This window comes from Mastigoproctus giganteus, chromosome 7 (genome assembly GCF_048544385.1).
Source record: "Mastigoproctus giganteus isolate SK-2022 chromosome 7, ASM4854438v1, whole genome shotgun sequence".
Taxonomy (NCBI): Eukaryota; Metazoa; Arthropoda; class Arachnida; order Uropygi; family Thelyphonidae; genus Mastigoproctus; species Mastigoproctus giganteus.
The window spans coordinates 80,050,452-80,069,246 of NC_143581.1; the positions used below are offsets into that span (position 1 = coordinate 80,050,452).

Below are 18,795 nucleotides of genomic sequence, written 5' to 3' on the forward strand. Positions count from 1 at the left end.
TCTGCTAGTGAAATCTGTTATAGACTGGTAGTAAACTCGATCTAATTGCATTTGCGATTATACCGATAGCTGGAATTGTGTTGGTTTTTACGTTATTATGGTGAAATGTGTTTCCCCTTCACTGATATAAAAAACATAAAAGCAGCAAAGTTGAATTTTGTTCATCTTTCGCTCTCATTCTCCACCGTCGCACCGTATATCGATAACATATGAAAAACGACCTTGAAGATAGTGGGCGGCAGCGTTGCCAAACGAAAAAATCAAGAACCGCGTAACTCCGAGTTCGCGTAAGTCGGGGTAGCGTAAGTCGGGGTATTACTGTATACAGATTCCTTAAGTACATTTCAGGCATGTTATCAGTGATGAGATACAATTCTCACCTGATCCTGTCTCAGGTTAAGCAGAACGTATACCCTCTCAATGAGTGTGAATATGATATCCATTTCTGCTGGATTCATAGCCACATTGGGATTAGAGGAAATTATTTGGCTGACACTGCAGCTAAATTACAAATTTCCACAAATTATCTTGGTCTGTCAGTCCCCATACAGATTATAGGCAAGTAATATGCAATATGTTACACTTCCAATGGCAAAATACATGGATGAACAGACTACAAATACATTATATTAGATGAAGCCAGATTTAATTGAAACATGTATAGTCTAGTCTGTACAGGAATTGTAAAGAGGAAGTTTTTCTTGCTCAACTCTTCATAGGACAGTCACCTGACTGTCCTATGAAGAGTTGGACAGTCACCTGACATTTCTTTTTGATTAGGGCTGATGACCTTCCTGTGTGACTTGTGACACCATTCTAAATGTTAGGCATGTTTTTATTGAATGTTCAGATTTTATTTTTGCACAATGTTTGTTTAGTGCTTTTACCATTTGACTGAGCCCTATACATTTAGTAATTGTATCTGACAAAGACTCAGAAATTCTTGCCTTTTTAAAAACTAAGTTTATACCATTACATATAACTCTTATTTTTAAATTATACACCTTTTACTTATTTTTTATATTTACTGCTTTTGTTTATTTACCTTTTTTTTTTTTAACATGTTGGCCAATTTTTTAGGAACTTTTGACTTTCTGACCACAAACAAGTGTTTATGGCAACTACAGGATGTAGTAGTTTGCATGGGCCAGCATCCCTAAGGAATGCTTTTAGCACCTTGTGGAATCTCTGCCCTTACAACTTGACAGAGTAGCCTCAAGTTGTCAAAGTGATACTTTTTGGAGTTTGGAAATTTTTTTTTTTTTTAAATTTTGAACTATTTCTAATTTTTTAACCAAACATCTCAGTATATATTATCTAAAGTAGAAAAATTACTAGTCTAATATTTAGGATAAAGAAATTATTTGCTTATTACTTATTTGACAACAAGATATTTAACTCTGACTCTTACAATAGTGAAAGCCATCCCGAGAAATGGTCTAGGATTGAATACAGTTTTGAAACTATTCGTAACATTAATGAATATGGAAGTGAATTCTTGCCTACGATTCGAGAAGGAATACGTTCATGGAATAGGACAGTTCAGTACTGGCTTGCAGTATTTGTTTATCGACAACTTCCCTTTCCGAAACACATAAGGTAAGCAATACTGAAAAGAAATTCAAAGTTTTGTTTTAATGATTTTTAAATAAACATTTTACATGACTAAAAAGAAAATTTTACAGAATTCTGCAGATGAAAAAAAAAAAAAAAAAAATGGTAATTTATACCAGGATTTAAATTAATGACCAGCCATTCATGAAGTCACTATCTCCGTTGTTGTGATCTGGTTATTTTGTTAGGTGTTTAACTCACTGTTTTCCAGGTGATTTCAAAACTGTTTTTCCAATGTTTTTACACTGTTATCAAAGCATAGAACTTGCATTAGACGTCATCAGTAAAAGAACAATTTATTTTTATTGTTCTTTTTCTGCATTAGGTTTAGTGCACTGCAATAACATATGACTGCTTAGCTTGGCCATATACACTAACATACCATTAATATCTGGATGCTGGCATATTTACAAATAACCTTTATTTACAGGAAAACAAATAATGTGTGCTGAAACCATGTGTGCCTATAACACAGGCTCTAGTCTCTGTGGAACACTCTTCACCAGTTTTTGTTGTTGTTGTTGCTGCTGCTGCTGTCCTCCAATGCCGCCCCTGTCTTACCAGGCAATACTAGGTGGTAGATGACTCTCATCATGAATTTTAAAGTGGTGCAATACCGCCACTTTGCTTATTGGAGGCTTGAAATGGTGAAACTCATGTTTAGTCTCCAGGGCAATGCTCTGGCAACCCCCACCCCAATCTCTTCCATCGTGCAGTGCAATTGATGTCTTTTGAGGTTATGATGGACATCATGGTGAGATCCAATGTTCTTTACATTTTCAGGGTACAGTTCTAAAACTGTTTGCAGGCCAGCTGCCAGATATGCCACTGACCAAACCTATTGGTAACTCTCTAGGAGGCTTTCAAATCAACTAGTATATAATCTCACTGCCTCTACCCTGCCAGATAGTGATTGGAGGGAGTCCGAGTATTCTATATGCAGGGGGAATTGTCGAGGCCACCTTTGTCAAGAAGCTGGGTATATTCTTACCATGTGTCTGTCATATCCACAATCATTACTTTATACAGCAGATTCCTCCACCTTTTCTTATTACTGAATTCACCATGAATTGTCAAACCAATAGAACAAACTTATCTGTGAAAAGATCTAAACCTCCCAAATACTTCCTCATTCATTTCACAAATATAAGTAGTCTCATTTCTAAACTCAGTGATGCCCATTTCTTCTTAGTCTGTCAAACCCCATGTACTTTTTTTTGACAGAATGTCAGTTATCGGTTGATTCAACCATTGGTCATCTCAGTTGTCTCAGTAATTTGGAAGACTTTGAAATCTCCTCTTTTCAACCTCCTCTGACTCAATCTCTCTACCATATTCTATCAAATTCATCTGTTGCCTCTGTCGTTCTCCCAACTCCATTAATCACTTGGATCTCTGACTTCCTCTATTTGAAACTTGACTTTCTTCACTCCAACTTTCTTAACAGTGAGGCAATTTTTTTTGGTGATTTTAATGTTCACAACTTCAGCTGGCTTCTCTTTTCTAGTCATACGGACCCAGCTGGTCAAGATGCTGACGCTTTTGCAATTATTAATGAACTCACACAGATTGTTCATTTACCTATATTCCTAACCATACAGCCAACAGGCTTGATCTTTTTCTCACAAACAACCCTTCTAAGTACATGGTGAGGTGAGTGATCCTCTCGGCACCTCAGATCTCTTTTCTAATGGAGTCTTCCTCTCATGGCCATTCTCAACCTCATGTTGTATGGCATTACAAGAATGCAAAATGGGATGATCTGCGGGATTTTTCTTCTTTTCCTTGGTTGGATTACTGTTTCAAAACTTCTAATGTCAATGTTTGCTCAGGAACTCTACCTAAAAATAAAAATCTCGACATTTATCTAAACCTTGGTTTTCCAATAAATGTGCTAAGGCTGTTTAAGAGAAGAATGTCACATATTGTAATTGGCTCATATCCAAATCTCCAGCTTTATTTTCTGCCTACACCAAAGCTGCAACAGTTGTAAAGCAGTTATTAATCTGTCCAAACTAGATTTTGAAAAGGCTAAGTGTAAAAAAAAAAACTTGCTTCTTGCCCTAATGGTACATGAGCATTCTGGTCTCTTGTCAAAGCTATTGGCCGCAACTTTTGCCCATCTCTGCTCCCACCTCTGTCAAAACCAGATGCTTTTTATTGCTACTTCAGCCAAGGATAAAGCTGACCTACTAGCATCTTTTTTCTTCCAAATCATGTATTAATGACCTTGGTAAACCACCTCCAATCATTCCCAATATGCTCCTATCAGTGCTTCCTGTGGTCTTCCGTCAAAAGGATGTCAGAAGGATTTTGAACAATCTTGTTGCTAAGAAAGCTCCATTTCCTAATGGTATTTCTCCACTTCTCAAAACCCGTGCTCTTGAACTTCTGTTCTATATCACCTTTTTTCACTTTCTTATTCCAAAGGCATTTTTACTTCTGCTTGGAAATTTTCTTATATCCAGCTAGTTCCTAAAAAGGGTAACAAATGCCACTCATCCAATTACCCATTGCAATTACTTCTACTCTTTCTAAAGTAATGGAGAAATCAATTAGCATCCAAATCAAATTATCTAAAAACCTTTCATCAGTGTCAATGGTGATATTCAGGCTTATTGTCCATCTCTGGACAAATTAAGTGGAAAAGTTGTAGGATTTAATTTTGTAAAGATAAGAAATCAATGTATTTTAAAAAAAAATTTGGAACAAGCAAATGGTATAAGGGTGAGGTATTAAATTGAGGATGGGGATGGGAAAAAGTATTTTAAGTAAAGACAAAAAATAGCAATAGAAGTAGGATAGTAGGATCATTCATTTCACCCATGTATTACACTAATAGTTTAACAAACGGAAAGAACTTTAGAATTAGACAGCAGAAAGATAAAAAAGCATAGAAAAAGTTATTAAATAACACTAAGCTTGCTGGAGTTGTGAAGCCCAACCTTGTAGTAAGGGCTCTGGCATTTCTAAGCATTAGTATAAAAGGGAGTTAATACCAAATGCTTGTATTGAAAGGAAAAAATGTGTGCAAAACATGCCAAGAAACAAATTTAAAATGAAACCGAAAGTATGATAAGACAGCGAAAGTGTACGATACCTGGAGTATTTCAATAAATGTGAAGAGAAAATGTGCTGGCGGGAAAAATAAAGGCTGGGAGCTGAAATGCACAAATTCAGTAGAGTAGATGAATGCATGCAGGCTTCAATATATCTCCATGAGAAAGCAATTTATACCAGTGAAGCCTTATATATATATAAAACTTTTTGATTTTTGAAAGGGTCTGTAGATCTCAGTAGTTTGTGAACTACTGTTCTTGAATATTTTTACGTGCCAACGAAAGGTTGGGGTGTTTCTAAAGTTCTAGAACCTTCAATGAAGTTCTCTAGAAACATTGTGAGCCTCCTAGAAACTTCTCTACTGGTATATACAGGGTACAGTTACATTATGACCACCTACCTATTATCCAGAATATGTGCCTTTTGCAGCATGCACCGCAGCCAGCCGCCGTGGGAGTGACTCAATAAGGTTGCTATGGGTAGCTGTGACCATGCAGACTTCAGTGCACCCAGAGTTCCTGTAGGTTCCTTGGTGGAGGATCCATCCTCTGATGTGCCGACCGAGGTGGTCCCTTCAATTGGGTTAAGATCCAGGGAATTCAGTGGCCAAGGGAGTAGCTTGAAGTTTTTGTTGTGCTCCTCAAACCACTCACGAACAATTCTGACGACACTGCATGATACATTGTCTTGCTGATGGATTCCATCGCCCCCCCCCCCCCAGGGAACATGGTCAACATGTACAGGTGTACCTGATCGGCGACGATCGATTGATAACCATTTGTGTTCAGGGTGCCCTCCAGAGGTATCAGTGGAAACAAACCATGCCATGAAAACATTCCCCAGACTATAACGCAGCCCCCACCAACCTGCTTTCTGCCAAGAAAGCAGGCTGGTGGGGGACAGTGCGGCCTTCTGCCAACAAGGCAGAAGGCAGCACTGTCGTGTTGGAGACCTTTCTGGTTGCCCCACAGTTCATTTGTATGACCAGTTGAGCAACAGTAGCGTGCCAATCAGTCCTGACGAACCGTTTCAGCCGATGTTCACCTCTAGGATCAATGGCGCATGAGGCTCCACAATTGGTATGTCGGGTTGTCAAAACTGTTCCATTCGTCCAGTCTTGATACACTTTCACCACTGCAGCATGTGAGCATTTCATAAAGTCCGCTGTTTCCCCTGGCACCCCTGGCCCGATAGCTGATGATCATGCCTTTTTCCAGGTCTGATAGGTTGCTTGCTTTGCCCATGACAGAGGCTGTTACCACGTTCATGGATGCTGAACATCAAGCCTTATATGCTTGTGGTGTGTTAAACTTGATACGTGTGCTGTATGATTTGCTAGGCTTGTGTGATTGGGGAATGGTCATAATATTGTGACTGGACTCTGTATATGAATGGGTTCCACACCAAGCAAGCATTTTGTATATCAAAAAAGTGTTTCAGAGTGAGTGGTGAACAAAGTGATTAGTGTTTGTAAACAGGTGTTTTGTGTATTATTGTGAACTGTGTTTAAATTAGAAATAAAAATCTATAATTTCTAATTGTGTTCATGAAATATGTGTGTTTTTGCCGAAATAAGCCTGAAGCAAATGTAGCTTTTGCTACATTTGCGAAGAAGTGGTATTAAAATTGCAGCAGAGGCAACTGTCACAACTTGTTAGAAAAGCCTATGAACATCTATTTTGGATGTGAGGTCGGAGATTAAGGTAAAGTATTGACTCCGAAGATTATGTCCTGATGGTATTTCTTGATGGAGCTCCAGGTCCTGATGATATTTCTCCACTTGTTCTCAAAACCTGTGCTCCTAAACTTACTCCTGTTCTATGCCACCTTTATTCACTTTCTTATTCCAAAGGTGTTTTTTATTCTGCTTGGAAATTTGCTCATATCCAGCTAGTTCCTAAAAAAGGATGACAAATCCCTCCCATCCAATTATCGTCCCATTGCAATTACTTCTACTCTTTCTAAAGTAATGGAGAAATCACTTAACCGTCAACTCTTAAAACTATCTAGAAACCTTCCGTCTGATCAACGATCGTCAGTATGGATTCCTTCAGTGTCGATCCACTGGTGATATTGTGGCCTATGTTACCAATTTATGGACAAATTCAATGGAAAAGTTTGGTGAAACACAAACAGTTGTTCTTGACATCTCGAAGGCTTTCAATCGTGTTTGGCATAAAAATCTACTAAACAAGCTTCTATCTTATGGTTTGCTAACTGTTCTTTGTAATTGGTTATCCAGTTTTTTCTCTTACTGCTCACAGAGGGTGATGGTAGATGGCTCTGTCTTCTAACTTCACTACTAATGCTGATGTCCCCCAAGGTTCAGTTCTTTCCCTCCATTCTTTTCCTCTTGTATATTAATGACCTTTCATTGATTGGAAATCCTATCCATAGTTTTGCTGATGATAGCACATTGCATTCCACTTTCCAGTTTGAGAAACCTTGCCCTGCTCAATGAGCTGCAACTTCTCAAATATCTGCAGTCAATTCCTTAAATGCTGATCTCCAGGTTATTCTCCAGTGGGGCAATGACAACTTAGTTGATTTCAATCCTTCTAAAACTCAGTCCTGTCTCGTATCTCTCAGTCCTTATATCTCTCAAAAAGGATTCTTCTGCCTCTATGCTTATCTTTGGTGACACTACGATTTCTAGGCAAAATGATATATCTCTTTTGGGGATTACCCTGACTTCTAATCTCTCTTGGCACAAGCACATTACAAATATTGCTTCCTCTGCATCTAAAAAAAACTTGGTTTTCTCTTTCGCTCTCGCCGTTACTTTTCTTCCAAACAGCTGTTCACTCTGTACAAATCGCAAATCCGCACTACCATGGAATATTGTTCCCACATCTGAGGCAGTGTCCCCAAAACCTCTAGTTTTTAGATTCCATTCAGAAGAGGACAGTTAGGTTAATTAATGACTCATCTCTAACAGTTTTTCCACTTGCTGTCTCATAGACGTTCTGTTTCTGCTGCATGTCTTTTCTACAGATACTTCCATGGGCACTGTTCTTCTGAATTGGCTTCTATAATTCCCGCTCTCCCTTTCAAAACATTACGAACGTGTGCCGCCACTAGCCAACATCCAAGAGCATCCAACATGCCCTTGAAAATCAGTGCATTTAACCAAACAATCCAAAACATATGCATAGTACTTATTCACTGTTTTATTTTCCTGGTGGAATTATTCCTTACAAATAATTCTTTGCTATCAAAGAAAGCAACATCACTTCAGTTTTTTGATTTTTGTAAACAATTTTTTTGTCTTGATCACCATTCTATCCTTGGTCTCTTTGTATATGGAATGTGTTTGAAACAGTGAATCATCACATGTTACAATTCAGTTGAGCAATGGAGGAGGGTGGGATCATCATCATTCATCAGATTGAATTTGCTATTTGTATGCTTTAAGGCTGAGCAACTTTTGTTCATCAGTCAAACAGTGCTAAATGAACCTAATACAAATCTTTCATTTGTCCAAATCTTCTATCAGAATTGTATGAGTTGTTTCTCTGTTAATGCAAAGTTCTTCCATCATTTTAAGAGTTATTCAGTAATAAATGCAATTAATGTATAAAGATTTTTATCTGTTTATGGGGATTAAAAGCATTATTGGATTAAACACTTAAATGAGTCATCACAGAATGGGATTTGATAGATGTAATTGAAGATGGAATAGTTTTAAGAATTAAAAGGTCAAAACGTTATGCATGCAAAATGAAACCTGATTTGAAATGTAACATAATACTGACCTTCAATACCCCAAATTTTCCTATTATTGTGAAAGCTGGATACCTAAATTGTCACATTCATCCATTTATTCCGAATTCAATATGGTGTTACAAGTGTCAAAAACTTGGGTGTTCTCTGGCAATGTGTTGAGGTGACTCACTTTACTGCTGGTCAAAGCAACACGTACATGCAGATTGTAACATTTCCCTTCTGCTCAAACTGTAATGGCAACCATTAAGCTTACTCTAAAGCTCCTGAACGTTGGAAACTTCAGAAAAATAAAATTCAAAAATATAAAGTTGAACACAAGTGACCTATCAGGAGGTGATAAAACAAAATAATACCAGTAAAACCAAAGATCTCATATGCCGTTATCACCAAAAAGCAACAATTGATAGCAACTCAAACAGATGCTTCAATTCTACCAAATGTACTTCTGTCTGACTGGGTCTGATCCCAATTCATAGCAGTTACACAAGAACAGAAATCAGTTAATCAAGTTAATAATACTCTGGTTTTCATACTGTCTGTTGTATCATTTGCTCTTCAAATTATGTATAAACAGCATTCTAATTCCCAAGACTCAAGGTACAAGAAAGAAACTGCAATATTTATCACATATGAACCACTCCTAGAGATCCACACAAATGAAGACATGGAAGATGTTTCATAAGGATCAATACTGACTGCTACACTCTTTGCAATCAGATTAAACACCATGACGCAGGATATCCCAAATGCCATAGAAACCTATCTGTATGCCATATCCTGTCATTCACATAACATGAACACTATTGTAAGGCAACTTCAAGTCCAAATAAACAAAATAGAACTTTGAATGGTGGATATTGTCTTTCCGATAAATAGTCTTCTGTCATCTGTTTTGTAAAAAAAAAAAAAACGCACTTAATCCTAAACTTGAATTATCACCGAAAAATCAAATATAATCATTTTGATTTTTCATTATAATCCATCTGTATCACATGTTAATCAGGTTTTGGTTATAGTTCCCCATTTGTGACTCTTCTAGGAAAATTTTTCTTTTAAAGTTAAACGAATCCATCACTGTGCCCTCAGAATGTAAGGAAGATTGGATTTTGCCATGATGTTCATCATAACCTCAAAAGTCATCAGTCATACTGCATGATGGAAGAGATGGGGAAGAGTTGACTGGAACTTAGCTCTGGAGATTAAACATGGGTTCCACCACTTCAAGCCTCCAATAAGTCAAGTGGTGGTATTGCACCAGTTGATCAGAGTCATCTACCATCTAGTATTGCCTGTTAGCACGGAGGGGTGGCATTCCTCCATGTTGTGTGGGCACCACACCTCGTCCCATGCTTACGTTGGTTCATACCTGGGTAGTCACCCACAGTGTGCTTGTGCATGGAGGTTATACCCAGGATTACTAACAATTCCACCATCATGAAGGTGCAAGCAGAGGATTTGGCTGTCACTGACCGTCCGGACTTCGCCGAAATTGGGTCATCTTGACTTGAATGTCACCCGAATATCAGTTCCATCAGTGTTTTAGACTCCCAGGTAGCCAATACAGCTTGTCTGGCATATCTAATCAAATTGTAGCAGGTTATCAAACTTAGTGTCGAAGTTTGCAGATGATACAAAGGTTGGCAGTGTTGTTAATGATGTAATGGTAGTGTGCTGCTGCAACAGGATCTAGATAATTTGGGCAGATGGGCTAAGAAGTGGCAACTGAAGTTTAACTTGACAAATGCAAAGTACTGCATATGGGTAGAAGTAACCCCAGAGAAACATACCAACTGTGTGGTACTACACTTAAGGTGGTAGAAAATGAAAAAGACTTGGGAGTAATTGTGCAGTCAGATATGAAGTTTTCTGAGCAATGCAGACAGGCTGCCAGGGCAGGTCATGGGGTTTTGTCAATGATATATAGGAATTTTGCTAGCAGGGAAAAAGAGGTGATTGTACCACTGTACCACACCTTGAGTACTGCTTACAGTTCTGGAGGCGCCTCATTTTAGGAAGGATGTAGATTTGCTTGAGTGTGTAAAGAGAAGGGCAACAAGATTGGTGAGGGGAATGAAGGGATCCTCTTCAAGAGAGGATCCTTATCAAGAGAGGCTTAAGTTCTGCAAATTGCTGTGGCTGGAGACTAGGCACCTGCACGGTGATCTGATTGAGGTGTATAAGGCCTTGAATGGGTTGAGCTCGCTGAATTCTGATGGGATCCTTCCACTTGTTCAGATTAAGAACCTAAGGGGGCATAAATTCAAATTAAAAAAAGACATGTAGAATAGATGTGCAGAAATTTGCCTTTAGCCAGCGGGTGGTTAATTGCTGGAACAAACTTCCGTCTGTCGTTTTGGAAGTTGATAGGTTGAATAAATTTAAGGAGGAACTGGACAGGTATTTGGAGAGAATGGTGTGGTTTTTTTTTTTTTTTTTTTTTGGCTGATGCTGCATAAACTCATACACTTGCTTTCTTGCATCACATGCCACTACTACTACTAAGAGAATGTCTGTGACATCCTTAGACTAATTTGTTTACTGCAGAGGATTGTTTCTGGTGCAGGCAACATTTGCTTATTTCATATTTAAAGCTCTGAAGTGGAAAGGATGCTCTTTACAGCTGTATCTAGCCATTTATTGTTTCATACACATGCTGTTCTTCTCACCCCATTTTTTTTTTTTTTTTAAATTTAAATTTGTTCATCTGCTTTACTTATTAGGGCTGTGTTTTTACCCTGTGCTTTGTTAAATATGGTGTTGTTCTTGTATTTTTTTCTTTCTATCATGTAAACTCCTCTGCCCTTTTTGCGTGTTCAGCAATAAATTTATCAGTGATAGTATCATAATCATTATCTCTTTCTTCTCCTAACAGGTTTTTTCCCAACCCATGATGGGTACTGGTACCAGATGCTTGGGGTGGTTATGTCTGGTTACTATTATTGGTCATGGAACTCTGACTATCCTACAGCTCTACAGAATCACAGCTGTCTGGAGTTTCATGTACGTGTTTTCTGTGAGGCCTTTGCTGCCAGGTTGTTATGGAAGCTCTTTAGAACCATGCCAATGGTTGACAGTGATTGGAATGTCATTACTTGTTCACTGTGCCACATTTCTTTGATTTCCTATCCAAAGTTTGTGTACTTACTTCCTGATCTTTTCTTCCAAGGTTGTGGGTGTTGGGCACGAAGTTGACCAGATAGGTAGCCATCTCCTTGTTGAGGGTTATGTCTGGTCTGTTCTGGGATGTCTGGTCTGTTCTGGGATTTGTTATTATGGGGTGATCCCAGTATAGTTTGTGGGTAGGAGTCTAGTCTGGCCTGAGGTTAATACTTGTAATACGGTATGTTTTCTTAATCGACTGGTATTTTTGTGCTAGCTTCTGATGTATTATCCGGGCAACCTGGTCGTGTCTATGAGTGTACTCTGTCTGGATGATCACCTTACATCCCACGGTGATGTTTTGAATTGTGTTTGGGGACTGGCAGCATTGTCGGCATGTCATCTGCTCTGTGGTTCTTAGTGATGTAATTCTTGTAGTTCCTAGTGTTGATTACTCTTGGATGGAGAGCATGAATCCTTTAGTCTTTGGTAAGAACCTTGCACTCATAAGACATGTATTCAAAGCCATTTAATCTATGCAGTTTGATGGAGGCCACGGAGGACTTTCGTCTATCTTTGTCTATTTCTCCTGTCTGTGTAAATGGGGTCTCCTTGAAGAGGTTGAAAGGTTTGCCATTTGTCCCTCTTTGTTATGGCTTTTTGGATTAGTGCTGTGTTTCCTGGAAGTAATCCCTTAGTTTCTTAAATGCTTTCTACTGTTCAGTGATGTCTATCAAACCCCTCCTTCCTTTCCTGGCTACGGTCAATATATCAATCGCTGACTTTGGGTGGTGTTGGTGGCTCTTGGTCATTGGTGTCCCGGTTGATCTCATAATCTCCTCTAGCTCAGTGGCGCCTCCGTAGCCAGGTGGGAAGGAGCAGCAGTGCGTAGCACATGCTTCTTGATTAGACCGGGGTTCGAGCCCGTCACCACCAAATACGGAGGATGCGGAAAGGTCAGGGAATGACCACCGCATATCCCGGAGCAATATGGCCTTAGTTGCTAATGCTCCTAAAAACCAAATAACAAACATCCTCTAGCTCAGTGTTGGTCCAATGTGTTAGTACTGGGACTGCGTAGGTATTTATGGCCCTGACCATGTTCCTATCATTCAGCTTTGATTTTAGCAGGCTTCAGTCTTTGGTATTTCTCAGTGAGGTGGGTATTGATCTCCTTATGTTCTAATTGTTGAGGCTGCGTCAGCCCCTGATATTTATAGGTCTCCCCCTCTGCCATGGCTTCAATCTCTTCAGTAGTCTTCAGCTATTAGTTTTGGTTGACTGCATTTTTCTGATACAATCTGTGTGTCTTGGATCGGTCTAGGCCAAATAACATCCTGATGTCTATGGCGATCTGGAGTAGTTGTCGTGAGTTGGTTCACACCATGTACATCAGGTGTAAAGGTCTCCTTTTTAGAATATATCCATACTTGCTAATGGAGAATGTATAAGAGCCTTTCAAACAGTAATGAATGTACAAAACAACCTAATGTTTAAAACAATTTTAGATGACCAACCAAATATTAATGACGTTTTCTTTTTCCTTAACTTAATCGGATGCTACCAAAACATATAGAATAACATTTACAAAAAAGCTACGTAATTATAAAAAAAAAACTTGGCTTCCTTCTAAACAACATCAAGAAAAACGAAAAATGTCGAAATATGAAACTCTCTAATCTAGACTAGGAACATTATAGCCTAAGCTGCTCTTGCGCCAATAGCTCTCAAACAACTACAACCATACTTCCTGTTGTCGAGCATGGTGAGCAGTGGGTTGAGTGCTAGACAGAAATATAGTAAGCTCAGGGTATCTCCCTGGAAGATACCTCTTCTGATGGAGATCAGTCTGGTCATGACATTGATGATGGAAAACCACTATCCACTACCTTGATTGTGGATTTCCATTTCACCACTTTGCTTCTAAGAAGTGTGTTAGTTTATATTGGTCTCTGGTTTCTCTTTTGTTCATCCTGGTGGCTGCTACTATGGCACAGTAAATGACTGTGCAGATGGTACCTATAGTTACTTTGTTGTTGTTGAGGTAATCCAGTGTTATTTGCTGATTGAGGCAGTTACAAGATTCTGTTGGGTCTCTACTTTGGCTTAGCATGGGTCTTTGTGGGGTCCATTCCCTTTATTCCTGCTACGGCCTTCCAGTCTTCTATTTTGAATATTTCTTACTCATCTCTGTCCACTTTGGCTGCACTGGGTTGTTTCCTCCTCCTCCTCCTCTAGTTCTGATGCTTGTATCCTTGTTCTTTGTAGTTGGAGTATCCTGCTTGATTTTTTCCAAGATTTCAGGAGCCTTCAGGTTCTTTGTGATGCTGGTTCGTCTCTGGTCTGCTGTTTGATGACCTTAATCAGGATCCTTTCCAACCAGTTGGTGTGTAGTTTCATCCTGGACTTTTGTGCACTGGTTGTGGGAAAGTCTTAGACAATCCAGTTTGATTTTGCAGATGAATTGAACAGGTACTTTGCGTCTGTCTTTACTGAAGACCCTTCATGCCGAGCAAGCGAGGCTGAGCCATATGCAATTAGTGATGTGCTTACAGATGATTGTTTATTAGAAAAACTTGAGCAGAAAGGCAAGTAAGGCTATTGGAGTTGATGGCATATACCCTGTAGTTTTGAGGGAGAGCACAAGGGAATGTATTGAACCATTGAGGTTTATTATGAGGGCATCTTTGGACTCAGAAGAGGAGATTCCTTTGGACTGGAGAAGTTGTTTGTTGTTTGTTATTTGGTTTTTAGGAGCATTAGCAACTAAGGCCATATTGCTCCGGGAATATGCGGTGGTCATTCCCTTGACCTTTCCGCATCCTCCGTATTTGGTGGTGATGGGCTCGAACCCCTGTCTGATCAAGAAGCGTGTGCTACGCACTGCTGCTCCTTCCCACCTGGCTACGGAGACACCTTGGACTGGAGAAGTGCCAATGTATTGCCAATACATAAAAGCAGCTCTAAGAGAAGTTGGTAACTACAGACTGGTCTGTAGTTATCAGCCTGACTTCAGTGGTAGGAAAAATCTTAGAGGTAGTGATCAAGAGTGTAATCCAGGATATTTAGATAGATATGGCATTCTGAAGGACCCACAACATGGCTTTGTTAAGGGTAAATCATGCTGTGAACTAACTTAGGCTATTTTGACACAGTTACTCATGAGCTGGATTTAGGGAATAATTTTGACATAGCTCATTTGGTTTTTAGCAAAGCATTTGACCCAGTCTTTCATGAGAGGTTACTGTATATGCTTGAATAGGTTGGGATTACTGGTAAGATTCCAAGATGGATTGCTAGGTGACTGCAGCACAGAAGGCAGAGGGTTGTGATTAATAGATATTCTTCATATTGGTGTAATGTCGGTAGTGGGGTCTGGGGACCCTTAACGATCAGTTCTTGGACCACTGTTGTTTCTCATTTTCATAAATGAAATTGATGAAGGGATAAAAGGCGTGATGTTGAAATTTGCATTAGATGTAAAGATTTGCAGAGTCGTTAATGATCAGTGTCAAGCAGTGCTCCTTCAGGACGACTTGAACAGGCTTCAAAGATTGTCAAGAGAAGTGGCAGCAATGTTTTAATGCTGCGAAATGCAAGGTACACTGGGGAATAGCAACCTACAAATAAATTATACACTTGGTGGGGTTGAATTAAAAACAGTGAAGAAGGAAAGGGATCTGGGGGTTAAAATATGGGCAGATATGAAGTTTTCTAAACAGCATAAACAGGCATCCAGGAAAGCCCATGGTGTCCTATTGATGATTTATCGAATGCTATCCTGTAGAGATGGGAGGTCATAATCCCACTGTCTTATACAGTCAGATTATACAGTGGGTTATAATCCCACTGTATAAGGCAATTGTAAGACCACATTTGGAATACTGGATTCATGTATGGAGACCTCATCTGAAAAAGACATTGAGCTACTTGAATGAGTCCAAAGATGGGCAACTCGAATGGTGAGATTGGCAGAAAAATGACTGTATGATGAAACACTCTGATTATGTGGGCCACAGAGCTTGGCAACCAGGCACCTCAGAGGTGACCTGATTGAGGTTTACAGCATGTTGAGAGGGATTAATGAAATGACTGAAGATGAAATTCTCCCTGTTATAAAGAATTCCAGAAATAGGGGTCATAAATTAAATTCAAATTACAGGGCTGAGGTTTAGATTAGATTAGATTAGATTGTAGGAAGTTTTCTTTTAGCCAGCGAGTCGTTGATAGCTGGAACAAGTTGCCCTCACTGATAGTTGAAGCTGACAGTTTCAATAAATTCAAAAGTCAACCGGATACTTACCTGTGTGAGGAGGGAAGCATATATTTTGTGTTTTCTTATCTACCTGGTTGTTAAGTGGTGCTGTCCCCCATATGGCTATTATCATATTAGTCTCTAGGTTGGTTACTTTGTAGTATGCTTGCGTGATGAATGTATTCATTTTGATGCTTCACCTCGTTCATTGTCTCATTCTTCCTCTGGTTGATCACTAGTACAATTGCACAGGAAGCACTTCCAATTGGTTGGGCTTAGGTGGTCTTGCCTTTCAATTGGTAGTAGCCATATGGGGGACAGCACCACTTGCTCCGCTGTTGTCCTCAGCAGATTGTCTCTAATTTTCAAACTGATCTCTCTGCCTAAAGCTCAAATGCTAGTGACTTTATCCTGCACCACACTCAATGCTGTACGTTCTGTATTTCTACTTCTCATCTTCTATGGAGATGGAACTGCCTTGCTTGGGTTTTTGCATCCAGTGGTGGGTGGTAGTTATTGAGAGTAACACCAGATGGTGCCACTCTGCTTCAGCCATCGCTTTGACCTTGGAGGTAGGTCTGATGAAGCCACTTTCATGATTTTTCAAACTTGTGTCCATCACATTGGTTCCATCATAATCACTGGGCTCATTGTGACACCTGGTGTTAACATAATAATAATTATTATTATTACCATTATGTTAACACTACATTTATCATGTTTGCAGCCCACACCTAAGTCATCCTTAGCTGTGGATTGCAAAGTTTGAAAAATAGACATCTAAAGGGCAATCTAATTGAGATGTATAAGACACTAAAGTAATTGAGTGAAATGAATGAGGAAGGTCTGTTCACCCTAATAGGTGATGCTCGAACTGCAATTGATAATCCTGCCTCACTATACTAGAATTCCAAATTGGATGATTTGACACCAGTAATGAAACTGCCACCATAGGGTGGCCCAGCGGTATGATAATCCCACAAATATAAAATCTCAGGGGATAACAGAAGATTGAATCTCATGAAGTTCAGCTATAGGCAGTGGGTTGTTGAACATTGGATTAGGTTTCTACCCAGTGTAGTAGAGACAGTTGAGTCTGGCTACATTTAAAGAAGAATTAGATGATTACCTTGTGGGAGTGGAAATGGTATGAAAATTCTGTTTATTTATTTACTTATTTTTGACTGATGCAGAAAAAGTGTGCTTCCTTATATTATTTGGTCCTACTAATACTAAAAAAAAAAAAAAAAAAAAATCTCATTGATAATAAGAATATAGAACTTAATTGTATATAAGAAGTCTAATAAAAACTTATAGTATGTTGTTATTGAACAATATTTATTTTTATACACCACATTTGTTTATTTGATAGGCTTATAAATATACAGCACACTTGAAAGGTAATGAGAAAAAAATTCTACAAATAAAAAAAAGCAGATGTGCACAAAAAGGAATTTGAATTGTTATGAAAATCATTCAAAATAGTCTGTTACACTATGTACTTGTTTCACTACTCTTAATTTTTGAAAGCACCCTTGTTATTGGATAGTATAAAAGCATTCTTTTTTTTGTCTTCATATTTAATTTTAAAAGATAAGCCAAAGAGCAAAATGAGGTGGATGGGTGTGAGAGGGAATCTCAGTAACATCCCTTTTTTGCAAAAGAAATTTTTGAATAATTAATAAATAATGCACAGGTTCATTGTTATGCACAAAAATTATTTCTTGTCTTGAAGGTCTGTTCTGACCTGTCATATTCTTTTCAACAATTGTCTCATTTCTAATTTCATCCTACCCCCCCCCCCCCCCCATCAGATTTGGCTGTGGCTGACATTTCTCTTTTTGAGGTTAAAAATTAAGATAAAAGGGAAATTATTTTATATTATCCAAAAGAATCTAACCATCATCTCAAGGACATAACTGAAAAAATTTCAAGAATGTTTTCACAATTTAAAAAAAGGTGTAACAAGTGCATAGAGTCCTGTGGTAACTACTTTGAGTGATTTTCATAATTAAATGAATATTTTATATTGAAAATGTTGAGAAAAATCATTTGTTTCTTTTTTCAGAAAAAGAATATTTTTATATAACTGCCTTTCTCAGGAAATGACCACCGCATATCCCCGGAGCAATATGGCCTTAGTTGCTAATGCTCCTAAAAACCAAATAACAACAACAATATAACTGCCCTTCATAAAGGAAATTTTCTGAACAATTTTTTAGAACTTTTATCTAATTACTTTTTATTGCACTGTGTATATATGTAGGTGATGCAACAGCATGCATATATGTATTGCAGTTTATTTGTATTAAAATTTATGCTGTCTCTATATGCTTAATGTATGGTAAATTTTTATATTATATTTTTATTATTATATTAATATATTTTATTTCTTTTTTTTATCAGAATCGTTATTACAATGCTCGTAAGTTCTTTCTGGCATGGAGTTCATCCTGGTTATTACCTTTGTCTTATGAGTGCACCACTATTTCTGGTTGCTGAATTAGAGGTTGAGAAAGCATTTCGTAAAGGTGCATCAGCAATGCAGCAGTGGGTATTTGATTGGATTTGGTGGATAATAAAAATGCAGTCATTTAGTTACATGGGAATGGCATTCTTGCTTCTTAACATTGATGCCACTCTTCATTACTGGAAGTCAGTTTATTTTATTGGTCATACTTTTATAATAAGTATGTATGCAATTGCATTTATTGTGAACAAGACTAGGTTGGTTAATAGCAAGATCAACTAAGAAATATTCCATGAAAGATTTTAATTTTTACAAATCTTGTAGGCAGCTGAAAAAAAAAAAAGATAAAACCAACTTGAAAGTTTGCCACAAAAATTATTTTTGAGATGAAAAGCAAATAAAATTATACTTCCATTTCAGAAAAGTAAGTCTGTGCAGATATATATGTATATTATATATAAACAAAAATGATTGATAAATAAGGAGGAATCCAAGGTTTTGTATCAAATATATATATATATTAGCATAGATTTGTAAAAAAAATATATGAACAAATAGGATGGTTCACAAA

General features: G+C 38.2%; 1 protein-coding gene across 1 annotated transcript in view; it reads left to right on the forward strand.

Moving 5' to 3' along the window:
• The window catches only part of frj (membrane bound O-acyltransferase domain containing farjavit), a 92,136-nt gene extending 73,630 nt beyond the window's left edge, over positions 1–18,506 (forward strand). Inside the window, exons 6-7 of the mRNA XM_090378355.1 lie at positions 1,417–1,599; positions 18,161–18,506. Of these exons, the coding sequence (XP_090234481.1) occupies positions 1,417–1,599; positions 18,161–18,506 (529 nt within the window). The remainder of the gene's footprint in view (positions 1–1,416; positions 1,600–18,160) is intronic.
• The last annotated feature ends 289 nt before the right edge of the window (positions 18,507–18,795 follow it).